Genomic DNA, 27,477 nt, shown 5'->3' on the forward strand with positions numbered 1-27,477 from the left:
AAACGAATCAGCGTTGTTTAGGCACTTACAACGAGAAATAGCAGAGGCAGACATGATCTGAAGGAAAGGAAATAAGTACGTATGTAAGTACGTGTGTATATCGTTTAACCAGTTTAAATAAGTACGTGTGTATATCGTTTAACCAGTTTATTCTTTCCTATTTCTTCCTCTTCACCAAGTTTTGCTACCCTTGTTAATTGTAACTGTACCTTCGGTCACCTCAGTTCTAGTTTGATGTATTTAATGCACCCCCGTTTCATGTAAACCAGCAAGATATGTTCTCATGATTGCCGGTATATAAAAACCTTAAATAAATAAATAAATAAATAAAATAAATGTAAATAAAAAAATAAATTCTGCTGACTCCTTGTATACAGACAAGAACTCTGACTACACTTCGGAATATGATTCACTATATAGAGTGGCACACAACCTCTCACCCCACTGTCTCATGTGTAACTGAATAGCCTAGACAAGTATGAACCTGTCGCTAGTCTCCAAGGTCGTCCCCCACCCCTCCCTACTCAAGGGAGATTTGCTCTCAGCCAATAGGAGAGCACTAGTGCTTCCCTTGATCCAGGCTCGAACCAGCCCCACCTCCATTACCTCTCACACCAAGTCTTATGTTCCTCTGAGAATTAGGTCTAAAATGGCTCTCGCACTCATCAGTTCCTGGACCGACTGCTCCATGTAAGAACATAAGAAATTGCCATGCTAGGTCAGACCAAGGGTCCATCAAGCCCAGCATCCTGTTTCCAACAGAGGCCAAACCAGGCCACAAGAACCTGGCAATTACCCAAACACTAAGAAGATCCCATGCTAATGATGCAATTAATAGCAGTGGCTATTCCCTAAGTAAACTTGTTTAATAGCAGTTAATGGACTTCTTCTCCAAGAACTTATCCAAACCTTTTTTGAACCCAGCTATACTAACTGCACTAACCACATCCTCTGGCAACAAATTCCAGAGCTTTATTGTGCATTGAGTTTTGGACGTGCTATTACCCCTTACTGAATAAGGGGTAAAGCTAGCGCGGCAAAAACGCGCGGCCAACCCCCCCCCCCCCCCCCCCCCGAACCTAATAGCGCCCGCAACATGCAAATGCATGTTGATGGCCCTATTAGGTAATCCTGCGCAATTCAGTAAGTAAAATGTGCAGCCAAGCCACACATTTTACTTTCAGAAATTAGCGCCTACCCAAAGATAGGCGCAAATTTCTCCGGGCACCGGGAAAGTGCACAGAAAAGCAGTAAAAACGTCAGAGCGCACTGTACTGTATCGGCCTGATTGTTAGAGAGAGACTACTGGGCTAAATAGATATTTGGTTAGATCTATTTTGTTAATTCTTATATTTTTATCCTCTAGGTATATCATTTATATAAATAAGCCTGCTTAAAATGCAGAGAGAAAAAAAGTAGAGCACAGCTGCAAATTCCCCTACTTATTGTATTATGTGATTTGATGCACTGGATATTCATCTTTCTTAATAATAAAATCCTTAATGTGAATTTGTATTCTTTTACTTTTGCCTTATTTTCAGCTTTTTTCCCAAAGATGTGGAGACACCTCAGACCCTTAATATTAAGTTTCTGCCTTTGGATTCCAATCATTTTGTGATTGGAACAGACATTGTAAGTATTTAAATTTCATGTAAATATTGCTGCTTCTTTGATATTAATAAACAGAAAAAAAAATCATAGTTTTCCCTTACCTTTGAACATTTAGTTGCCACATCTTAAAAAAGATATAGCAGAATTAGAAAAGGTACAGAGAAGAGCGGCCAAAATGATAAAGGGGATGGAATGATTCCCCTCTGAGGAAAGACTAAAGAGGTTAGGGCTTTTCAGCTTGAGGAAGAGATGGCTGGGGGGGGGGGGCGGCGGGTATGATAGAGGTCTATAAAATAATGAGTGGAATATCATGGGTAAATAGGAATTTGTTCTTTACTCCTTCAAAAAGTACAAAGACTAGGGGATATGCAATGAAGTTACTAGGTAATACATTCAAGAAAAATAGAACATATAGTTTTTACTCAATGTTTAGTTAAACTTGAATTCTTTGCCAGAGTGTAGCTGGATTTTAAAAAAATGTTTTAACAAATGCCTGAAAGAAATGTCCATAAACCATTATTAAGTTGAACTTGGGGAAATTCACCGCTTATTCCAGGGATAAGCAGCATGGAATCTGTCGACCTGCCAGGTATTAATGACCTGGATTGGTTACTGTTGTAAACAGCATACTGGACTTGCTGGACCTTTAGTCTGATCCAGTATGACAAATTTTATGTTCTTATGTTATGTAACATTTTTGATTATCTGAATTATAGGAAAGGTTTTCCATTTTGCCGATAACACTGCAACAGAGTGGATACTCCAGACAGTGCAGAAAAAAAATGAGGCATGATCTAAGAATGCTTGAGGAATGGTCCCTGAGTTTGACAACTAAACTTTAATGCAGTAAAATATATAATCATGTATTTTGGGTCAGATATCCAAGGAAGCAGTACTTGAGAGATGAGGTGCTGATGTGCTTAAAACAGGATAAAGATCTCAGATTGGTCATATTCAGTGACATTAAGATAGCAAAGTGTAGCAGAGCAGTATGAAAGGTACATAGGGAGAGGCATTACTAGTTAAAAAGGAGATGATGATATTTTATACATATCATTGATAAGAGATCATTTGGAGTACAGTAACAGTCCTATTATCTGACTACCAACTATCCACTTGGCCCAGTTAACTATTTCAGCAGGTGATGTCCCAAAGTTGGTTAAGACCAGCTAATTGCCCAGCCTTATTTAGATCTCGGTGACCACCATCTTCAGCCTCCCTCTTACCCGCACTCTTTAGCTCCTTTGTCTGCACACCAGTCTTGTATCAGTCAACACATTGGGCCTTATGCTCCATAAGATCTAGCCAATGAGACTTAAGAACCTAAATATATATACCAAAGAGTGGAAGTATGATAGAGACATTCAAATATCTTAAAGTTATAAATGATGCACAAAAAGCAAGAATATTTCAGTTGAAAGTAAATTTTAGAATAAGGCCAGTTAATCTGACCTCAGTAGAAAGTGAATTACTGGAGGTGATGAAATAAAACTTAAAGGAGTTAGATTCAGGAGTAACATAAGGAAGTATTTCTTAACAGAAAAGGTGATGGATACATGGAATAGCTTCCCAAACAGTAACAGTATTTCAGAAAGCAAGGGATAAGCACAGAGGATCTTTAGATATGAGGATGTGAGAGTAAAGCCAGAGACTGGGTAGGTTCTATTGTATTGCATTAGGAACAAGCAAACTACATGGGCCTTTTGTTCATATCTACCATCATTTTTATTTTTCTGTTTCTATAATAATTTAAAAAATACCAATGTTAACACATTTTAGTGTTTGCTCTGTGTCTCTTTTTTGATGTATATAAAGTTATAGAGCATTTTAGATATGCCTTTTCTGATGGTAAATTATTGTTTTAAAAGGGTTCTGAATAATGGACATTTATACTTCTTAAAGTAATTTTCATTAGCCTATTTTGTTTATCACTAATTCAAAATAAAAATTATCGTATAAAGCACTTTTGTCTAAAGAACAATATCTGACTAAAGGTGCATTACAGGTTATTAAATATCTCATAATTGTACTGAGGATGCCAAACCATTCAAGCTTTTCTTTCATGCTATATTTGCTTCATTGGAACACCCTCAGTACTGCAGTATCCTAGTGTTGCACACTTGGGGGGTAATTTTGTAACATGCATTTGCAGGCTGGTACACAAATTATCCTAGCAAAACTCTTAGCATAGGTTATACATACTAACTGGTGCCGCAAAGTTTTCTGAATTTTTTAAATCTCTTTGTAAGTATTTATAATAGATCTGTTATATTAACAGGGCCTGGTAGGCCATGGTACAAGACATGGTTTAAGAGCACCTCCAAAAGTGTATAGACCCCAGCAGTGTGGCAGCAGACCTGTAAGGGTCACAGCTATTGATTTCTCTCCATTTGGAGAGCCTGTATTTTTGGTAAGTACTTTTTCTGCTTTTAAAATAAATTGTATTATTTTAAAATGTAAATTTTCAGACTTAACACACATAACGTCCAGATTGTCATCCCTATCAAAGAATCCCTTATTAAAACTATTAAAATCTGGGAAAATTGCCTTCAAAATATTGACAACCTCCTCTCCAGTCTAAATCTAATCTTAAATTCTGCAAAAACTGAACTCATCATAATTTCCCCCGAAAACAGTTACCTCACCGCAAATCCTCCATCCGGCTTTCAAACATCACACGTAAGAGACCTAGGAGCCATCATTGATAATCGGCTAAATCTTAAATCTTTTATTAATCAAACCACTAAAGACTGCTTTCATAAACTGCACGTCTTAAAAAGAATTAAACCACTTTTCCATTTCCACGACTACAGAACAGTTCTGCAATCAATAATCTTCTCTAAGTTAGATTATTGTAATTCCATTCTATTAGGTCTCCCATTTTCTCATACTAAACCTCTCCAGATGGTTCAGAACACGGCGGCCAGAATTTTGACAAACACAAGAAGAAGAGAACACATATCTCCGATTCTCAAAGACCTACATTGGCTGCCAGTGCACTATAGAATCTTATACAAGTCCATCACCATCATCTACAAAGCATTCCATCAACTCTCTCCGCTTAACCTCCAAATACCATTTAAAAAACATACCTCTACCAGACCTATCAGAGAGTCATACAGAGATTCACTACAGGTTCCACCTGCCAAAACCTTTCACCATACAACGCTCAGAGACAGGGCTTTCTCTGCAGCAGGACCTACCTTGTGGAACTCCATCCCACCTGAACTGAGACAGGAACCCTGCCTTCCTACATTCAGAAAAAGACTCAAAACCTGGTTATTTATGAAAGCCTTTCCAGACACAAATTGAACTTTCTCTCAACCAAATCAACTAAGACCTCCCCTCAGGGTAAACATAAACTCTAACAACTCCATAATGTTATTTCTCATTAAATGAGCAGGTTTTTTATGTTGCTTTTATTATATGCGGTATATTATATACGGTATATTATATATACGGTATGTTATATATTATATATTATATTATATTATATTATATAAATTTATTATATACGGTATATTACCTTGTTACTCTTTGTATCACATTGTTAATTTTCTATCGCTTTCCTTACTTTCCAAGTTACTTTATGTCCCTGTTTTATTGTAACTGCTATTTCTTCTTATATCACATGTTAATGTTCTAAGTTTTTCTCCTCTTGTCACACCCTGTTAATTGTAAACCAACATGATGCGACTCCCATCGCGAATGCCAGTATATAAAAAATTAAAATAAATAAATAAAATAAATAAAGAGTAATAGTCATTGGTTGGATTATAAAGTTAGCCAGATAAAACTATCTGACTAATTTTGGTGGAATATTCAGTGGTGCAATCGTACTATTGAACATAGCCAGCCATCTTAAAAATAGCCAGATAAGTTTATCTGGCTATCTTTATGTCTCCTCTATGGCACAACTAGAGTTAGCTGGCTAAGTTATCTAGCTAACTCTTTATGATTGTGACCTTCGTTGGAGCAAACCTTTTTAGGACTTCCTTGAGATCGGAGCTCCAGAGGTCTACTAAGGCAGAAGTAAAGCTTACTGTATTAATGGTAGTCTTGATTGGGTTCAGTTTAGAGAGGTCTTGGATTTTCTGTAAGAAATTATCTGGGTTTAGGTGGGAGGTGGGTCTGACCAGCTTTGAAGGGGCTTCCTTTGTGGGTGTATTAATTGGGAGTGACTTCAACTCAATGTAGATCAAGTAATGGTCTGTCCATGAAAAAGAGGTGGTTTGGGTGACTTTGGTAGTTCTTGGAGTGTTTGAAGATGAGGGCAAGGACTAGATCAAGAGTGTGAATTGCTTAAAGGATGGGCTCCTTGACCAGCTTAGAGAAATCAAGAGCTTTCAGTAAGGATAAGAAATCTTTAATATGTGATGCATTTGGGTCATCCACGTGGATGTTGAAGTAGCCCAAAATGAGGGTCCTAGGGAGCTCAAATATAATATTTGACATTATTGTTAGGTACACCTGGAGAGCCTCAACATTGGGTCAAGGTGGGTGATTTACCTAAAAGATCCCCCATGTAGGATGAGTGTTTGATTGAACCAGAATGGTTTCCCATCCAATTTTCTGATGGGGGAGATAGTTAAGTCAAGAGATTCTCTGAAGAGATTGGCTACCCTTTCGCCGTGCTTGCCCTGGTGAGGACAATGGGCAAATGAGTAACCAGGTGGGCAGATTTGAAGGAACTGGGGAGCATCTGTTTCCTATGCCCAGACACAGAATGTTAGCAGAGTGGTCTGTGAGAAGTTCTTGTAATGAATCTGAGTGTTTATGAGTGTATCTAGTATTAAAGAGGAAAAGTATGTTTGAGGTGTTTTGGCTGGAGTCTTTGGGAATTGTGGATATTTAAGCATGGAATAATTCCTTGTATGTCTGCAGGGGGACTTATAGAGTGGTGGGGAAAGTAATGAAGATCAATTTACTCTGGCCAGTAATTGTATTAATGGAAGATGAGATTATGTACATGATGGAGCACTGTGGTGCAAGCTAGGTGGTAAAAAGAAGGGAGGTGGGGATAGGAAGTAGTTTTGCAAGGGATCTTGAGAAAAGAATGTAGGAGCCGCTCAGCTTGGTTGGCTTTGGGAAATGCCCAAGGGAAAAGGGTCAAAGGGGAGGAGCTTCCTGGGTATAGTTGGAGTAGGGCTGTGTAGAGATAGTCCAGAATGGAAGGGTTAAAGGTTTGGGGGGGGGCAGTAAGAGATAGTCCTCATTTCTGGATCATTCCTGTCAGCATCCAAATACAGGCTGTGATTTTTCAGACGCAGCCAGGAGTTGGGAAATAGCCAGGAGTACAAAAGGAAGCCAAACTCTGGCTGATTCCACACAAACAAACTCTTTATTTACAAGTAAAAAACAAAAGTACAGCACAGAGGCTGTTAGCTCAGCAGTCTTACAACAACCCAATATATGCAGTTCTTATTTAGGCTGGCTTCCTGCCTTGTCTTTGGTGCCTTCCCAGGCTCTGGGCCCTGCCTTCTTATCCAAGGCCGCAGGGATCCTCCCTGGCCCAGAATCCCTTGGAGGGTTGGCTCTTAAGGAGATCCAGACCAGATAGCTGTGGCTGGTCCTTTATGGTGTTCTGAGGGAGTTTCTTATACACTCCCTCACATACCTTCCCCCTCAGCTCAGCCTTGTCAGGTCAAGTGTCCAACTGTGATCAGACTAATTCCCGAGTCCTCCTTTGTGGCCTGTGTATCTCAATTCATGGACAAGCTCTCTTCAAGGATATCCTGTCTCTGGGTGGACTGCCCCTGCTACCTGTCTCCTGGGCCCACAGGTTTGCAAACTGTAGACAATCGCGTCCCAGGACTCCTACCTTCATAATGGCTTATCTTGCCAGAGTGGTCAGCAGGACCTGACAGGTTGAATACTTCTGCTTGCCCCAGTGGATACAGGAAAGTGTCTCTTTCCTCTTATGGTTGATGTGTTCTTTTTGGAGCAGGTCCTCATGAACAGGGTCTTGCCAGACCGTATATCCACCTAAACTTTACCTGGATCACAAACTGCTTAAGTCCTGAATGAGGAATGTCTACAAAGTTGCAACTTTGGAGCTTTGAAAAAGTTCGCACCTATTCGTGCTCCCACTTTTCATTCTCCTATTGGGACTTTGCCTCCATCCCCTGCTTTGTCTTGTGTTGTTCCGCTAGCCTGCATTCTCACATCATGTCTTTAAGCCATAGGCACTCTTCATACATATGGTCCTCTGTCTTACAAAAAGAGCATGCCCGAAGGGTGGGTTCTCCTTTGGCTTCATCCGCTCCTCCCAAGGGCTCTTCTTTTTCTGCCTTTCCATACAGGCAGCAATCTTCCTCATGTCCATTCTGTGCACAAAGGGCACAGAAAGAAAAAGTGTCTAGCCTTCTTCTTGGGTTATGCCATATTTCTAAGGTTCCCTTTTTCCTTCGATTTGAGGATCATTCCGGCTTTGGAGATTTGCCTTTATCCAAGTGGATTTAACCCTCTAGTGTTGGCTGCATCACTAAGCTGATATCCATAACTTTGCTTCCCTCATAATAACAGTCCCTTGCCAAATGACTTCTCCTTCCACAATTGAAGCAAGCTGGAATGGCTGTGGCCAGTAGTTTGGTTACCAGAAGATGAGCTGTCTGTTTCAGAGGGTCACTGCTGGGATCCTCCATTCTCATTACTACTCCATGGCGGCTGTACTACATTGGGCATTAATTGTTCCTGATGAAAGGCATCTGCCATTTCCATTGCTTTTTCTAAAGTGAGCTCTGGGTGGTGGCAGACCCAGTTTCACATGGGCCAATTAAGCTCATCTAGCAACTATTCTAGAAGCACCTTTTTTCTACATTGAGACCGGTCTTTGCCTCCAGCTACAACCTCTTCCATCCGGCATCTTTCAGTCAATGGCACATATTCTGGGGGCTTTTCTCCAGGCTGAGGATGCCCTGCCAGAACTGCTGCCGGTATGTTTCTGAATTATACTTAGCACTTTCTAGGATGGCGGACTTGACTTTCACTTTAGTGGCCCTTCCATCCAGATTGGCTGCTTGAAAGTTTGTCTGGCTTTTGCCCATGAGCAAATTTGCCAGGTACATGTTTCATTTGGCTTCTGGCCAATCCCGATAGGCGGTCAGTCCTTTCAGAGTTTTTCAGGAAGATCTTTGGGTTTTCAGCTGCTGTTATCTTAAGCAGGATGTAAGATAACTGATTCCCCTTTGTTATTGCAACTTGCATGGTTTGGGAATCTGTGCCAGTATCCCCTGTTGCTAGGTGAACTGTTCATATAAATTTTGCACAAATTTCCATAGCTGCTGCACTGCAGTGAGAAGCTGTATCACCTACTCCATCTTCTCTGCTTCTCCAGCTGTGCAAGCGGGGAAGCTTGGAGATTCTCTGGGATAGGAGAAAAAAGAAAGCAAAAATCCTTTCTGGCCTGTTTGACCCTTACTAATTGAGTATTCTGTAGCTGTATCAGGTGGGGCTAGCCCCCTTGGCCTGCTATAACCGATTTCCAAGCTGGCCCTGCAGCCAGGCCCCAGAAAAAAATTATTCTGTCTCTGTGGGCTCCTGTTTGTGCTTCCCACTTAGAACAGGGACCCCCGCTTCTATCACCATATGTAGTCACTCGTGCACGGTCACAAGTTGGGAAACAGCCAGGAGTACAAAAAGGTGACCAAACTCTGGTTGATTTCACACAAACTCACTCTTTATTTACAAGCAAAACCCAAAAATACAACACAGAGGCTGCATACCTCACCAGTCTCACAACAATCCAATATAAGCAGTTCTTACTTAGGCTGACTTCCTGCCTTCTCTCTGAAGCTTCCCTAGCCTTCTTTTTTTAAAAAAATATTTATTCATAGATTTTTATCACAGTACAGTGATTCAAAAAAACAAGGCAATGAAGAAATAATTCCAATTACAAGAAGAAAAAAACAGCAATTTAAGTATTTATATCGTATGTCCACATTAATAGTAAGGCAAACAATGGGGGATATATAAGGAATAAAAAACAAAGGAAAAAGAAATAAGAAAGGCTGATAAGTGGTCCAAGTGGTACTACTTATTGCAATATTCAGTTAACCTGCTCTTTATTCTCTAAGAAAGCTAACAAATGAGAGTGGTCCACAAAAATAAATGTATTCTTATTGTGGACCACTTTGCACTTGCAGGGAAACCACAGGAAGAAGGTAGCTCAAATTGCTAAAACTCGGGATTTGAGATGGAGAAAAGATTTTCTTCTATCTTGGGCCTCCCTAGAAATATCTGGATTCATCTGTATTTTCTGACCACAAAAAAGAATGTTTTTAAATTTTAAATATTGATGAAGCAATGATTCCTTATCTGATTCAATAACAAAAGAAATAATTAAAGTCCCTCTGGTTTTAATCAGATCTTGAGAGTCTTGAAGAAACTGTGTAAGATTATGGCTGTTAGGAGAAGGAGAAATAACAGGCAAAACCTGTTCGACACAAGCTTTCCCGGAGGCTAATTGATCGAACAACCCCAAGCCACCCCTAATATCCAACTACACCATGGTTAATTAATCTCCAACATGGTTAACTATTCTCCAACTACTCCATGGTTAACCTTATATTCTATCGTTTACCTGTGTGAATTATAACCTGTCCTTTCTCTTCCTTCTCAGCCAAGTTCTTATCACCCTGTTATATGTAACTGCCTTTTCCGCACCATTGTTATAGTTATGTTTACTATGCACCCCTGTTTTATGTGAACCAGCACGATGTGACTGCTGTCTCGAATGCCGGTATATAAAAATCTGAAATAAATAAATAAATAAAATAAATAGCTTGATTATCCTTCCTTGTATCTGGAATATAATAACAGAAATCTGAAAGACCTTCTCAGTTGAAAATTGTAATATATCCATAGCATTTCTCTTAAATAGCTCTAACCCAGATGACCAACGAGTTTTTGTAAAATTAATAAGTCTTAGGTTCTTGGACCTAGACTTATTTTCCATCACCTCAACTTTATAATGTAAGCTTGAATTATCATTTATCATGGCCATTTCAGACACCTTTATCTCCAAAATAGCTGAAGCTTGTATGGTGGTAGTAGCTTCTATGCAATCCACCCATTGATCTATCTCATTTTTAAAGAAGTATCAACAGAGAATGTAGAAAACTGTAGAATAGGCTGAGACAGAGACAGCTCCATACATGAAATCTGTCTTCAGATATCCATTAACAAAATTTCTTTAGGCTCAGAAACATCTTGAGAGGAAGCTTGAGTCACAGAAACTGATTGAGAAATAGCAAGTTTAAAAACTTTAGAAAATCCTTTGGAAACAACAGCAAGATCATGAGATCCAATTGTGTCCAACATAGATAGAAACTGAGTGGAAGACTGAACTGGAACAGCTTTTTCAAAGGTCTTAGCTGGTAATGTTCCTGATGCTGTCATTGGGGACTCCATACCAACATTAGAGCCCATCTCACCCAGTTCCAAATGTGAACATTGGAGCATTGATGGTGGTGGATGATCCTCCAGACTCAATAGAGCATCCAAGGAATCTTGAGAGGTATTAATATCAGGATTAAAGCAAATTAAATGGGAGTCCATAGGACCACTCACCAAAGTCAGTCATCAAGGAAAAAAAGAATCTTCCCTTTTCTTTTCCTACCCATGCCATTCTGGGAAAAAACGGAGAGAAGGGGCACACCCCTGGCGCTCTGGTCTTATGGGGGAAATAGGCGCTTCTTTGATACAGTTGGCACTGCTTTCCAGTCCCACCGCTCTCTGACCTGTCAGGGCAAACCACGGACCTTCTTCGCAGCTGGAAATCTCTCACCACCACTGGTGGTCCGGTCTTATGGGGGAAATTAGCACTTGTTTGATGACACGGCGCTACTGTCCAATCCCACCACTCTCTCACCAATCAGGGCAAGCCACGGACCTTCTTTGCAGCTGGAAATCCACTCTCACCACTGCTGGCACTCTGGTCTTCTGGGGGAAATTGACACTTCTTTGATGATGTCGGTGCCACTCTTCAGTCCCACTGCTCGTTCTCTCTCTCACCGGTCAGTCAGGGCAAACCACAGACCTTTTTCGCAGCTGGGAACCCCCTCTCACCATTGCTGGCGCTCTGGTCTTATGAAGGAAATTGGTGCTTCTTTGATGACATCAGTGCCACTCTCCAGTCCCACTGCTCTCTCTCTCACAGGTCAGGGCAAGCCATTGACCTTCTTTGCAGCTGGGAATCCCCGGGGCTTCCCCACCTTTCTGGCTGCAGGGTGGTGGGTTGGCTCTAAGGAGGACTGGATGAGATAGTTGTGGCCGGTACTTTATGGTATTCTGGGAGAGTTTCTTATATACTGTCTCATAGAGGCAAACTGAGGGAGAAGGGAAGATAGAGAGGGAGCTCACAAAATTGCACATGAAGGGGCTGTAACATTGTAGTTTTCCAAACTTCATTGATAACATTGTAGTTTTCCAAACTTCATTGATTTTCATACCCTCACTTGCAAATTATGCAGGTGCTCTTACTTGTTTCGCTTTGAAAATTAGCAAGTACAAAGTTCTTACATTAAAAACACTCATATGTTCTTGTTTTTAATGTGGCTAAAAGTATGCGCACTATGGAATTTGTGTGTACCTTTAGCCACATTTGAGGAGGGCCATTTTACCTAGGTAAATATTTTTGAAAATTGCCCTCCTCCTAATCTGATGTTCTGTGGATTAGAGTATTTTGGTCTCCTTACAAGGAGATTTCCACCCTGCTGTGACAGTCATCTGTATATACTTTTAAGTACATTTGAATAAGTTTTAGTAATTTATATAAGGAAATGATGAGGATTATGGCAGAATCTGAGAACTTATGATTTCCCTTTTATATTGTAGCTCAACCCACTTTTACAGGACTTTTTACTTGCTGGGTACTCCCTTTCCCCCTTCTCATATACAAAGTACAACTATCCTCCTCTTCTTTCAGCTTCCCTTTCACACCACCCCAAATTTATATTTCCCACCTTATAGCAAAGAATCTAACCTTTAAACTAGTCTCCTTTTTGCCCACTATTTCTTTCCCTGTCTTTCTGCATTTGTAAACCAGGTGGGATTACTAGGGTTAACAAAAGTATCACGCCTCACCAATTGGCATTACCATATATAGATTTCTAATTTGTTTTAATGCAACTATATTTTCCTAGCGTGTAGCCAGATGGACTCACGACCAGTGGGTTATGTGCTCTTCTGCTAGCAGATGGGAGACAGAGTCAGATTTTAAAGCTGACGTCACCCTAGATATACCCCTGCAGTGACCTCAGCTCTTCAGTATCTCTCCGTCTCCTAGCAGATGTGGACACTATCCCACACTAGCACAGTGTTAAGAAGTTACAGCAAGAAGACAAGACAAAATTTACCTCAAGAAGAGGAGCCCCGCTCTCCTGCGATGATACCTAAGGGTCCCTCCCCCAGTTGAGAATTTCTGAGGTGATTTCAAGATCCCTCAGAGGTGTGCCTTGGTCCGGTAGCCAGCAACCCGGTGTGGACTTAGCCCCTAGAGCGGCTGAAAGGCAGCAGGTGCACAACCGAGCGTGGCGGTGAAGGTAAAACTCTCTTCCCCCGCAGCTGGAGACCGTCACGGCTCGCGATCGGTAAGCGCCAATGCCAGGTAAGCTGAAAACCTTAAATTAAGGTCTCCGGAGCTCGGCGTGCCGTACCGATTTTCTACTTCATCCAGCGAGGTAAAAACCCGATCGGGTTGAGCAGCCTTAGTTGGGCTAGTCCCCGGTCCGGTGCAGGGGTCCGAACACGTGGAGACCCTCGGGAGGCGCCATCTTCCCTTCTCGACTGGCGGTACACGCAGGGCAGGCCAGAAGGTCGATGCGCCCAACTTGTGCACCTCCAACGGAGACGCGTGCATAACCGCGCGCATAACTACACGCACAGCTGCGCCTAAAACTACACGTGCACATTGTGCTCACACGCACAACTGCGCGCATATTGCAGCACATTATCTGTGCGCCTATACACAGAAGCAATGGCACCGGCGTCCATGAAGCCCAGAAGGCACTCTCTTTGCACAGCCTGCCACATCAGAGCCGCGCAGCCTGAACTGGAGTCCTGCCTGTGTCATCATTGCGAAGAAGCCCAGTGGGGACCAAAGCCTGGTCCCTCACTGTCTGAGGATGGGTCCGGAACTACTACATATGATAGCACACCGGCTTCTCCACAAGAGGGCACCTCAGGGGCCTCCACTCCGACTCCCCCTGGTACTAACATGGACCCTGGGACCTTCTCCTGGTTAGAATTTTTCCAGGGACTGCAAGCCTTCGTGCAGGTGCAATCAGCCCCGGCTGCAACCCGGGTTCAACCCCTGCCGGAAGCACAAGATCCTCCCGGCCCTGCTCGGATGCCTTGAGACATGCCTTGCCTAACCAAGAATTTCCCTGACAGGGACCTGGATACCTCAGATGATGATGGTGGCTCTCAGGAAGAAGGAGAAATCCCTCCAGGCCTGGAACCATACAGAACCATGCTTCGCTTCTTCCACAGGGATGAATTACCAGCCCTTGTTTCCCAGACTCTGAAGACTCTTGGTATCCCAGGCATGGACCCTGTGGCAGAACCAAAGAAGAACAACCCCATCTTGGTGTCCCTTCATAAGGCCGCATGCTACTTCCCAATGATGGAAGCCATCCAGGAACTGTTTGACCTGGAGTGGGATGCCCTGGAGGCCAGCTTTAAAGGAGGTCGGGCCCTGGAAGCCTTGTACCCTCTGGAACCATCGGCCAAGGAATGCCTGTATTTCCCGAAAGTGGATGCCATGGTCTGTGCCGTCTCAAAGCGAACAACCATTCCCATTGAGGGAGAGGCTGCATTGAAGGACACTTAGGATAGATGAGTAGAATCCATTCTTAAGCAGGCCCTTAATGCAACAGCAATGACACTGCAGATTGCTTCCTGCTGCGCACTGGTCGCACGTTCCTGCTTGCTCCTCTCAAGAGAGGCAAATAGCTTTGGAACATATACCGGTGAGGGAAGGCAGAATATTTTTTAAGTGATTCGCAAGAACTTTAGCATACAACCTGATATCCAAATTTAGCTGAGAAATTGGTCGCTAAGAGGACGTTTGCTGCAGGTCTCGCCCTGGCTTAGGTAACACTATAATGTGTGTTAACTGCAATGATCTAGGCTTCACACCCTCCCTAACCATGTCAGTAAACAAATGTTGCAGAGGCTCCATGACATGAGACTGTAGAGACTTTTATAAAAAGGGCTGTCAGACCATCTGGTCCTGGGGCTTTTAAAATTTTAAGTTCTGAGATCGCCAGCTGTATCTCAGAGGCATGAAAAGGTTGGTTTAAGCTAGATTGGTATTTTTGATACATTCAGCTTTATGTAAAGGTTGAAGGTAGTAGGGACCTGATTGAGTTCTCATAGGTTCAAATTGAATCCTTCAAAATGTGAAATGCTCTGAGATAATAGGAAGTTGAGGCCACTGGGAATTAACTAGTAGTATTAATTCCCAGTGGAATGCTGCAGTGGCATCCCAATTAGGGATGCCACTGCAGCAGAAAAACGTGGTTTATAGTCTTGGTGTCATGTATTCTCTGCTTTATCTATGGAAACCCAAATGGCTTGAGCTGTAAAGCAGTCTTTTTATGGGTTGTGCCCCATTAGGCTAATGCCCATTAGGCATTAGCCTAATGGGCATTTGCCTAATGGGCTAATGCCCATTAGGCATTAGCCATTAGGCAATTAGGCACATTCTTGGAATGGAAAATCCTTCCCACAGTGATGCATTCTACCTATTCCTTTTACCTCAGATCTCTTTATTAAGGCTTTTTTTCAGAAATGCTTGAAGAAAGTGCTGTTCCTTCAGAATACAGAGGGGAAAGCAGTTTACAGTCATGTCACCCTGATCCTGAAATAACTGCACCATCTTCTATTTACTAAAATTCAAGGCTCTAGTATAGTTTTTAGGTCATTAAGCCAATTGGCATCCCAGTATTTCAGTAACTTGCTGCAACGATATGAGCTTAGTATTCTCAAATCTCCTCAGCAGGTGCCATTGATTGTAGCTGAGCTTTTATAAATAGGGTTAGTGGGCACCAGGTGGAAAGCCTTTAGGATTTTTTCACTAGTACATTGGAATTATTTGCCTCTGGAGATCAGGCTGGAATACAACTATCTCTCATTTAGGAGCTATAGTAAGTCTTGGCTTTTTAGCCAAGTGTTTCAGTGAAGGAGATTGAGAGGAATGCTGGTTACAGTTGTTTACTGCATCTGTGGTCATGGTGATAGCTATGTTTGTTGGCAGGAGGGATGGGGTGTGATGTTTTTATATTGTTAAAATTGTATATTTTATGTGTTATTTATTGCATTCTGTCTTGAGCTATTAATTGTAAAGGTAGTTAATCAAATTTGAGCCATAAATAAATAGTATTTGACCACCTGTAAGATATTTCTTCTTATCCAGGCCAAGTTTTGTCATCTTCCTAATTTCTACTCTACCATCTTAGCTATATGAGAGTTCTGTTACCCAGAACATATCGGGGCAATTTTGTGCCATATAGGTTTAAAATACTTGAATAGTGAGGACATCATTTTGAACATAAATGTCTTGGACAGCTGAAAATCTAAATTGATACAAGGTCCATGCTAGATTATATTGACAGGCAATAAAGGAGCCTACAAAAAAACTTTAATTCTAAGCAACTAGATTTAACTGCTAATAGGCCAAGGAAGTTTGCACAATTGGTGCAAGGTTTTTCCAAGCTATTGTCTTTAAGTGGTGATGATTCAAATCCTACTGCTGAGGAATTTATTCAAGGTTTTGTTAAAAAAAAAATAATTGGTGATATTCAAGCTTCTTTGGAAGGGGCTTTTCTAATTAAAAGCTTTATGCCAGTTACTTTAATGTTGCCAATATATGCATTTATGGAGTGTAGCCTAGGAGATAGATCTTTTTTGTCTTTGCACCTGTATCTATAGCTGAAATCACTGTTATCTTGGAGAAGATGAAGGCAGATAACTGTGATTTGGATTTTTACCTTCAGAGTTTGTTAAAAAGGGAAATGCTATCCTTTCTCCAGTTTTGGCAAAGATTGTCAGTACATTATTGGAACTAAGTGTAATTCCTATAAAATTGAAATATACAATAGTGAAACCTGATTTTAAAATATCTAATTTTGACTGTTCTGTATTTCTCACTATCATCTTGTATCCAATTTGCCTTCCATATGGGAAGTGTTGGAGAAGGTGTTGACTCTGGGAGCCGTAATGCCTCTCGGACTCCTTTCAGCATCCTGCACCCCCTTTCCATCCTGAAATAATTGCACGTTACACATTAATCTTGCTATGAATTTGCTGCAGCTTTTATTAACATAACAGTTAATATGAACTCAACATTATGACAGTACACCCACCCGGGCCAATCTTATGGTCTTACCGCTCCTGGGGTCACGCCCCCTTTTTTGTCGCCCGCCGCAATTCCAGCAAGGCGACATCGCTTCCGGGCCCCCGCCGCATTTACTAGCAAGAGGGCCCTGATTAAATCACTTCCAGCCCCCCCGCCGCATTTACTAGCAAGGGGGCCCTAACTCCAGGCGTGGTCCCCACCTCTTTTACCGCCCGGCTTAGTCAGCCCTGCGGCTGACCTATGTCTATTAGCTCTCTATTGGCCCGGGAACCCGCCACCAGCACCAGGTAGTGTTTACACTTGCCTGGTGCCCCCCCAAACCAAACCTAGCTGCAGCCCCCCCTTACACCCATGTATAGTTCTTTTCGATTACCTCCTGTATTTCATTATTGAACAGGTCATACACTATATCAGATAAGTGTACCCTGTCTTGCGTATAGAAGCCTTTACACTATTGATCGGCCCATGCGTGTCTTGCCTGTAAAAGCCTTCTCACTGTAGATCGGCCTGTGCATGCCGTATCTGACAGCCTCCCATATGCACCAACCATCCTCCGACCTGTCTATTTAACTTCTTCCGGGCTCTCCCCCATAACTTTGTTTTGAAAATTTAATGCGTGATATTATTATTATGTCGGACCAGCAAGAAACCCCCCCCCCCCCCCCCCCGGAAATCCCGATTGTATTTCCCGTATATCCCTCTTTACCTGCCGAAACAGTTGTCTGCATGACATTGCCCCTAAATTGTTACCTCCCAGGTGTATTATAATGATGTCCGGTCTGGCCCAACGAATCCTTCTTGCCCCGTAGTGTGGGCAGTAACTGCTTCCAGTGCATTACGCTCTTTCCCATCCAAGTGATGTGCACCCCCCCTCCCCCCGAGGTGCCACGCCCAGATGCGGGTCATATTTTTGTGTTGGTGTGCCTTATGTTCCGCCCAATGCACGAATGAGTGCCCCATCCATTCCTGTACCGACCTAGGACACGATTCTGCAATGAAATAGGTCAATTAATCGACCTGTTGCAATACGCCGGCTCGATCCCGCCTGACGTAAGAATTTACCGTGGCAGAGCACCATCTCCCTATCTGTTGTAAGGCCTTAGTTGTGAATCTGGCCTAGGCCGCACTAGTGGCCACTCCTCTTCTAAAAGAGTGTGTCCCAAAGTTATCTGCATTCTCTTCTATTTCCTATAAAGTGCGCTTGAGTATCGCGTTAAGGGGGCACCGTCCGCATGTATAAGTAAATGCTTCCCTTTCCTAGGACACACTGCTTGATATTTATCTAAGTCGGCAAAGGGGCAAGTGACCTGACTGTGCAATCGCCTTAGTGTCACAGTCACTCTCCTCCCCAATTGATCTGTTTTGGACCGTGGTATGAACATCCTAATCATGTCGCCCCTGCTTTGTGACATTCCCCATCAGCATTCCCGTGTGACCAACATCCTTCTTGGATGTTGTCACAAGCTCACACACACACGTAGCTCACCGAAGAAGGCTAGTGTAAAAGCAAATCTAAATAATCGCGTCTCGAATGTTGAATGGAATATGTCGCCCAACCTATGCCACCTTAATATTAATAAATTGTGGGTTATGGGATGCTGCCTGTCCCTCTGGGCCCCTAATCTCCTCCCCCCCCCCCCCCCCAACCTTTTTTTTTTTTGTCAGAAATCCTGGAATCCTGGAGCTCCTATGACAAATAAATAAATAAAAATTCCAGGCCAGCTAGCTGCTTCACTACCATGCCCCTGGGCAATCCCTCGTCCTTGGCCCACGATATGTATGCCACAATTTGTTCCTCTGCTACAGGTCCCCCTTTTTTTTTTTTAACAATGTTGTCTCAGGAAGGAGCACACTCTCCCGTATCCCATGCAATAAGCATCCCACATGGTGAGTGTGACAGATAAGATAGAGGATCTGCAACACCATTACAAGCCCCTGGAACCTGCTGCGCCTTCACAGTGGTATTAATGCGCAAAGTGTTTAGGACTACCTGCCGAAACAGGTCTGCCACTTGTGGAAATTTGGCTGACTGTCTGTTAATGACTGGAACCCCGGCTTGGTTGTCACACTAAATTATGATGTGTTTGTACCGCAAGCACTCCCCCCAACTTATCCATGCTACCCATATGGGGAAAAGCTCCAGGAATGTTATATTTGCTTTTATTCCTTCACTCACCCATGCTGCCGGCCTTTGTACAGCGGCCCACGCGCCCTGACAGTACACGCCGAATCCCCCCTGACAGTACACTCCGAATCTCCGTCCTCAGAAGCATCTAAATAAATGTCCAAGTCACAGCTTGAGACCGGGGGCTCCTGCCATACCAATATGCCATTGTAACTACTCAGGAACAAGGTCCATGCCACCATGTCCTCGCGTATATGCAAATTAAATGCTCCCAACATTGCCTACACCTCCTGGAGTGTAATCTTCTTCACTTTGGATGCCTTGTCCAGTAGTTACTCAGCACTGAATCTGAGTGTGCGCTCACTTGCTTAGGTACTTGCGTGCATATCTCTTGACCCTATTCTGAATGCTCACATCCTAACCGTGCCCCTTTTTTCTTCAGTATGAGATATTCACCAACTAGGACTTGTGCGCACATGTGGGCCACTTTTATCATCAGATGGACACACATGTCCTACCTGCACTTGGTACGCGTCCAGGAGGAGAATTGGAAGGGCTAAGGGAGACCTCAAATGAGCCTAATGACTAGAATTAGCACCATTTATCCCTTTTTCATCGTTGGAATTTGTCCGTTGGCGGTCTGGATATCATCCTTTAGATTCCAATTCAATGCTGAGGAAGCACATGTTGGTAGTTGGCCCTTTGTCTTCTCTTGTGTGAGCGGAACTCCAAGGTCCTTTGCCACCTCCTGAAAAGTCTGTAACAGGAGAGCCGCCGTCTCTGTTCCGGCCGGGTGACGAAAAGGAAGTAGTCTACGTAGTATATTATATTGTCTGACTGGGCCCTTTTGCCATAACCCCATGTAAAATGAACTGAAGGCCTCGGAATAGGTGCAGAACCCGGAGCAACCCATCGGCATGCACCTGTCAAGGTAAAACATCCCATGGGTGGACTGGCTTTTGCATAACTTCTGGTCTCTGGGGATCGCGAAAGAGGCCGGCTGCAGCGCGTCTCGCGCCTTAAATATGAGGGCCAACATCATCAGGGCCAGCCTCAGCTGTCCCCGATGATGCCGGCCCGTAGGAATGCCCTCCCCGCTGAGATCCGATGTTGCTGACGTCATCAGGACGCGCCGGTGTGCCCGATGACACCAGCCCTGCACTGCCTTCGGAGCGCCGGAGCGCTCAGAGGCGAATTTGCCCGCGCTACTCCGGCGGCGTGTTGTCGCCCGACTCCGGCCCACGGCCCCAGGTAAGCCATGAGCCCCTTCGCATGCTCTCGTGCCCACCTGGTATGTGTATAAGTGTGTGTGTGTAAATAATAACTGGTACTGAAAAATTATCTCAAAAGGGAGAACTCCCATGGAAAATAAAAATGGGAGAATACCCATATATTTTCAATTTAATGTTTCAAGTGTTTATCACACATTTTGATTACAACTTACAAAAATATTGTAAAAAATGGTTATTGCAGTAAATACCACATACCAAAAAATGTTAAAACATATCAATCATATACATTCATCTATCTCAATCATACACAATCCATGAACAATATATAAATGCTTATAACAAAAATACGGTATAAATATCACAGCTTATGTATAAAGTGCATATAACAATTTAGGTATCACAAATTATATATAAAGTGCACACATATTAAATTCAATTCAACTGACAATGTATTATGCAAGAGATCATGTCACATAAAAAAAATCAGTTATATATTGGTCTATATGGTTCATTAAGATTGTTACCTGTACATTGCTCATTAATATTAATAATATATAATAATATATATTAAGTTTGATAACACATTTGCAAGGATATCTCAGAAGAAAGGATGCTCCCAAACTCAAATCTCCTGGCATAAAGCCAGAAAGCTCTTCCTTCTTTCCTGAATAGTTCTAGTTAAATCTGGACAGATTCTGACCATCTGACCCAAAAAGTTAACATGCATATTCTTAAAGAAGCACCTCATTACAAAGCTTAAATCTAGTTCAATATTAAAAGAAACTAGTAAAGTAGCTCTTTCTGATAACTCTAGAGTGGAGGATTCCAAATGAGCTGTTAAATGTATAAAGTAATTAGGGGACTGCCCAACCCACTCCTACACGCCCTCCTATATTGTCCCAAGGATAAAAAATGTACCTTATTAAATAGAGGAATATGCAAAACTTCCATAAGATATTTCTTTAAAGTTACATGAGGCAATTCCCCTATCAATCTAGGGAAATTAAGAAAGCACAAATTTAAATATCTTATATGATTTTCAATAAACTCCTTGTAAGAGTTCTCTGTTCCTGAATAATCATGGCATTCACAGATTGGATAGATTTAACTTCATTCTGAAATCCTGCCAGATAATTCCTGCCATTGTTTCATGATCTTTAATTAAAGTTTCCAGTCCAATAGAAATCAAATTAACTTTGGTGAAACACTCTGAAAATGATATTCCAAAAGTAGCCATCAAGTTTGTTGTGTTGCATAAGGTTTTGTTAAACTTTACTGTATATGTTGACTGTAATCCGCTGAGATTGGTGGATGAGCTGAATAGAAATTGTGAAAATAAATAAATAAGTCACATCATGAGTCCAGGGTTACCACTATAGGCTTGGAAGGAGAAGAAGAATATCAGCCACAGCAAGATTACTCAGATCTGACACTGCCCAGACTCCAAAGGAATATCCTCATCTCCAGGTCTCCAAACCTGCTATAAATTGCCCATATAAGATGTTGCAGGGCCCCAGTAGTAAAGTGTTCATACCAGCATCTTCTTCCTCTGAAGTTCCCTCTGAATCAGCATTGCTGATGACCTCAATGGTCTGCTCCGCAACTACATAGGAGAAAAGGGCGCTGCATTCAGCCAGCAGCAGATAGCTATCGAGGGGACTGAACAAAGCTGCCTCACCAAATGAAACTGCTTCTCCTCCATGGTTCTGGCAACAGGGAGCATGTCCCTGCTACCAGGAGCTAGAGCCGTGAAGTATGTGATGGAATGCTGGCCTTTATGAAGTAGAGTCTCAGAAGGAAAAATTATCACCTTTCCTTTCCTCTTAGAGGTCATAATCAAAAAAGAAAACAGGTAAGAATAAACAATACAGGACAGTGGAACTCCCTGGCTACCTTATGCTGCCATATTAACTCTTCTCCCTGTAAACACTGCACTGACCCCTTCTTTTAAATGCCTACCTTACTTCTGTTATCCTAATTATATTTAAGATTTACTATTGGTCAGAAGTAAGACATATACAATATGGGGTAAATTAAAAAAGCTACGAGCGGGCGTCCATGTGGACGTCCATGTGGGCGTCCATGTTATAAAATCAGGGGTCGGCGCACGCAAGGGGGTGCACAATTGTGCACCTTGCGAGCGCCGATGCCCGCAACCTTCACCCATTCCCTCCCAATCCCCTACCCTAACCTCCTTTCCCTAACCTCCCTTCCCCTAACCAACCCACTCCCTATCCCTAGTCTAGGCATCCCCCTACCTTCTGCGCCTGCCTCCGGGCAGGCACAACGTTATGCGTACCGGCACTCGGCCGGTACGCAATCCTCCGACCCAGAGGCAAATGGCTGCTGTGCCGGAGGCCTCTGGCCCTGCCCCGCCCCCTCCCTGCCCCTTTTTTGAAACCTCGGGACTTAGACGCATTCCGAGGTTTTACACGCATCGCCAGGCCTTTGTAAAATAGGCCCAGCGCGCATAACCCCACCTACGCGCGTAAATCCTCGAAAATCTGGTCCTATATCACATAAGAAAACCAATATAAACATTTCACCAGTAGTCCAATTTTAATGCCTCATAATACCAGCCAAACAAATCAACACCCCAGGGAGTGAATTAATATATCGGATACAACATATATAGTAAAGTTCTTTAATAGAATGATGCAATGATTAAAAAAAAAAAAAAAAAAAAGACAGTGAAAATGATGACTAGAACAAATAGCTATTTTTATTTTAATCAAGTTTTTATATTCCTCAGGTAGGGCCTTGTAGGTAAGGTCTCCAAATTTGGCAAAAAAAAGCATATCTTTTAGGACAAGTCAATTTTACTGAGCTATACTCCTTTTATGCCACCTCTTCCCTTTTAGCTTTCCAAACATTTAGGTCAGGTGTTATGTTTGACAACAAAAGAAGTAAAATATATTGCTTTGCAATTAAAAGGGATTTGTATATTAATAGTCTATGAAATGGATAATTGTTGTAGAATTTCTCTTTCATTAAAAAAATACTTAGCTGCTGTGTATCATAAATTGACACAATCCCTAATTGGAATTCTGTCACTTCAGAATTCCTCCCTTCATCAATGATATAATTGGTACTCTCATGATGAAATGCACAGGGTATACAAAAGCTACTTGCTTCATAAAGATGCAGAACCAGGTACCACTATAACACACATGTAAAGATTGCAGATCACAAGCTTGCAATGGGAGATAGTTATTAAGATGTGATCTCTAAGGAAAAGATAAACATTGGCAATTGTGCTGTAAGCTAAGTGCTCCTCAGAGTTCACATCCATTTGATTGATATTTGTGTTTTGCTGCCAACCGCAATACATTTAAACAAGATAGATATTTAAAGTTTTTGTATTTCTTGATTTAGGTTGGATGTTCAGATGGAAGCATAAGATTACATCTCATGACTGCAGAATATCCCATTATGCAATGGAATAATAGCACGAATGGCCAATCAGTTATTGCAGTGCAGTGGGCTTTGACCAGACCTACAGTATTCTTTGTCCTTGATGCTACATCTAATATTTACATTTGGGATTTGTTCGAAAGTGATTTGCAGCCTGCAACTAAAGAAAGCATCTGGTCAGATGAGTAAGTAAATTAAAATAATGGGGGCATGATAGGGGTGTGTTGGAGGGAAATGTATTTGCAAAAATCTGCATCCATTTAATACAGTGTTCTGTGTGAACAAACAGGACAAATCAGCTACATGAGTAGGGTGATGTCATCTGATAGCACTGAAATGCAAAAGCTTTGTCAGACATCAAAAAGACCAAGAAGGTCGTTCTGAGCTTGCATGGACCTTTCTGCACAGCTGCCACTGCACAAGTCTGCCCATTTAGTAGCTTTCTTCTGCTAATGGGGTAGATTTTACAAATCTACGCGCATGTGTACTTTTGTTTGCACACCAGGCGCGAACAAAAGTACGCGGGGTTTTATAAGATACGCACGTAGCCGTATCTTATAAAACCCACGCGTAGCCGCACGTATCTTATAAAATCTGGGGTCGGTGCGTGCAAGGGGGTGCACATTTGTGCACCTTGCCCTCGCCGCCCGTTCCCTCCAAGGCCGCTCCGAAATTGGAGCGGCCTCGGAGGGAACTTTCCATTCACCCCCCCTCCCGCACCTTCCCCTCCTTTCCCCTACCTAACCCACCCCCCTGGCCCTATCTATACCCTCTCCCTGCCTTTATCTTAAAAGTTACTACCGCCTCCGGGCAGTAGTAACTTACGCGTGCCAGCGCGGCAGGCCCCAACACAGGCCGCTGTGTCGGGGCACTCGGCCACGCCCCCGAAACACGCACCAGCCACGCCCCGGACATGCCGCGTCACTCCCGACACGCCCCCCCAGGCAAGCCCCGGACTTACGCGCGTCCCAGGGCTTGTGCGCGCCGCCGAGCCTATGCAAAATAGGCTCAGCGTGCGCAGGGAGGTTTTAAAAGGGTTACGCGCGTACCTTATGCGCGTAACCCTTTTAAAATCCGGCCCAATGTGAAAGGATGGGGATTTTAGTTCTCATATATAGCCACTTATTAGTTTTTGTCTTTATTTTTCATTTGTAAGAATCGTCAATAAAAAAGAGAAATTTAATGTTCTCTTAAATTTAAAAAATTGAGTTTCATTTAGCAGCGGGCCTCTTCAGAATGGCAGACAGTAAGCCTGGGGGTCAAGAGATGTCTCTGTTGCTCCTCAAAAATGACTCTATCAGACCAACATTACTGGTGCCTTCATTCTCTAGGACCATCCCATGATGATCCCAACTGTGTGGCCTGTTCTTGCATGTCTCCAAGGATCAGAAGATCAAAAAGCTACAAGTTGAAAGATTTTCTAGATACTCCTCAGGTGTCCACCTCAGGAATTAGGGTGAAAGACTTTCAGTGCATGGGCCGTTATCTAAAATGAAGAAGATGCGCTCCTTTCAGAATCGGCACCATGACTCTGACAAATAGCATAGGTACCATTCACCCTCCAAGGATAAGTCAAACACCTCAAAGTCAAAGCAGGTATATTCTGAGCCAACAAGCATTACATTGACAAAAAGACATTCTCCTTCATCGGCATCCCTCCATGGCGCAGAAAAATTGTCTGCACCATCCATAACTTACAATTCTGCTCGCAGGCCTAGTCACAAGCAGCCTCTCACCTCTTCACCGCCAGTCTACCTGCTATCCCGATGCCGTCTCCTGCGCTCCTCGGTGGTCAGAGCAGCTGTTGTTTAGCCTGCATGGCCTGGAGACCATCCACGCCGTTCCTCTGCAATGGGCAGGGTCGCCGTTGCCATGCTTCCACGTGGCCAGTAGGCTGCTGTTGTCCTCTTTCTTTGTGGCCCGGAGGCCGCCGACCTTCTCCTCAGTCCACACAGCATGGAGCCTCCTCCAGCCTCCTTTCTTGCGACAGGGAGCAGCCTCCGTTGCTGGGCTCTGCTTCGCGGCCTAGTGCCACTCCTGCTCCTTCGCAGCAGGGACGCCACTCTCCAGGGCGCTGCCTCCTTAAGCACGCAGCCAAGCTTCTCTCTGCCTCTTAAAGGGCCCACGGTGGAAGTAGCCCTGCAGCCCCTCCTGATGATGTCATCCAGGCATTTCCTTTTCAGCCCTATAAAAGGGCCCTTTGCCAGTCCGTCTTCGCCTTTGCAAGGAGCTGCCTGCTCCTGGATTCCATCTCTTCATCCGGGAGGCTCTGACTTCCATCCTTGCTTCTTCAAGGCACTCTGTTTCTTTGTGGGATTTCCCTTGTCTTCCTCTGTGGTTCATGATCCTTCGTCTTCATCTTCATTCCATGTTCTGGTCTCTCGACGGATCCTGTGTCCTTGTCTATTTTGTTCTCCAGATGTTCCTGTCTTCAGATGTCCAGTCTCCGGATGTTCCTAGTCCTGATGTCCCCCCGGTCCAGAAGTACCTGATGTGCCATGCTTTGTGTTCCAGACGTTCCTGATGTCCTCATCTCCAGAGGTCCCTGATGTCCAGATGCCTTAGATGTCCAGACGCCCTGATGTCCTGGTGTCCAAGGGTACTGGTGTCCTGTAGTACTCATTGTCCTATGTTCCAGTCCTGATTCTGATATTTCCAAGTTCCGAGTCCTGTTCCTGATGTTCTGAGTTCTGAGTCCTGATCCTGATGTCCTACGTTCCAGTCCTGATCCTGAAGTAACTGCTATTTCCTAGCTCTGGGATCAGCTTTGCCTCGCCCCGGACCTTGGTTCCAGCCAACCTTCCTGAGAGTAAATCCATATCGATCCTGAGTCCTTTTCCGGTTGGATCCTTCCTCGAACACTGCCCAGATTCCTCCTACGTCATGAGCCTCAGTCCTGTGCATGTCCCGCTCTCCATGTGGTCTGTGACCAGCCTCTTCAGGTTGTGTAGGGCATGCAGTGGGACAGGGTGGTCCGTGATCAGCCCATGTCAGCTATGTAGGGTGCCCTGAGGGGCAGTGCCTGTCTAAGTATCCACGTATCCTGAGTTCTTGCTCTCATCTCGTCCAAGTTCCAAGAGTCCTTGTCTCGTCCGAGTTCCAAGTTCCAAGTGTCTCGTCTGAGTTCCAAGTTCCAAATGTCCTCGTCTCGTCTGAGTTCCAAGTTCCAAGTGTCTTCGTCTTCTTCAAGTCTTCAGCCTTGACCAAGTCTCAGAGTTCCTGTCTTGTTCCAAGTTCCAGTACCATCGCCTGTCCTCGACCTCTGTCCGTCCTGTCGCATCTGCCGTTTCCAAGTGGCAGGTCCGAAAGGGCTATTGAGTGGCCGGTGGGCTACCCTAGAGACCAGCATTGCATTGCTGGGTCTCTCCCAGTGCGTGCAGGTTTGGCAGAGGTCAGGGCTCCGGTGGTCAGCCTATCTGCCCATGCTTGGACACATCTTGCCTGCCTCGGTGCTTCTACGGAGCTCTCTGCAATCGCGCTGTGGTCCAAGGGCACACCAATCTCCCCGGAATCGGGACCACTTCCTAGCGCTCCTACAACATAAGTAAAAGCAGGACACCATCTTTGATGCAGAAGCGTTATTGGTACGGAGAATCTTTTCTTGATGTGGCAACATCTAAACAGGGCCAAAACAACCCAATATTGCCCATTTTGATTCTGAAACCTGACAGTTCTTCTGTTTTACTTCCTCTAGTATTCCGTTATGAGAAAGAAATAGATTTTGTAAACAATTA

General features: G+C 43.4%; 1 protein-coding gene across 1 annotated transcript in view; it reads left to right on the plus strand.

Annotated features, from left to right (window-relative positions):
* WDR60 (WD repeat domain 60) overlaps nucleotides 1-27,477 on the plus strand; it is a 373,459-nt gene that overhangs the window by 326,305 nt on the left and 19,677 nt on the right. Inside the window, exons 21-23 of the mRNA XM_029588515.1 lie at nucleotides 1,542-1,632; nucleotides 3,890-4,021; nucleotides 23,705-23,928. Of these exons, the coding sequence (XP_029444375.1) occupies nucleotides 1,542-1,632; nucleotides 3,890-4,021; nucleotides 23,705-23,928 (447 nt within the window). The remainder of the gene's footprint in view (nucleotides 1-1,541; nucleotides 1,633-3,889; nucleotides 4,022-23,704; nucleotides 23,929-27,477) is intronic.

The sequence above is a fragment of the Rhinatrema bivittatum genome, chromosome 2 (assembly GCF_901001135.1).
Source record: "Rhinatrema bivittatum chromosome 2, aRhiBiv1.1, whole genome shotgun sequence".
In the NCBI taxonomy this organism is placed as follows: domain Eukaryota; kingdom Metazoa; phylum Chordata; class Amphibia; order Gymnophiona; family Rhinatrematidae; genus Rhinatrema; species Rhinatrema bivittatum.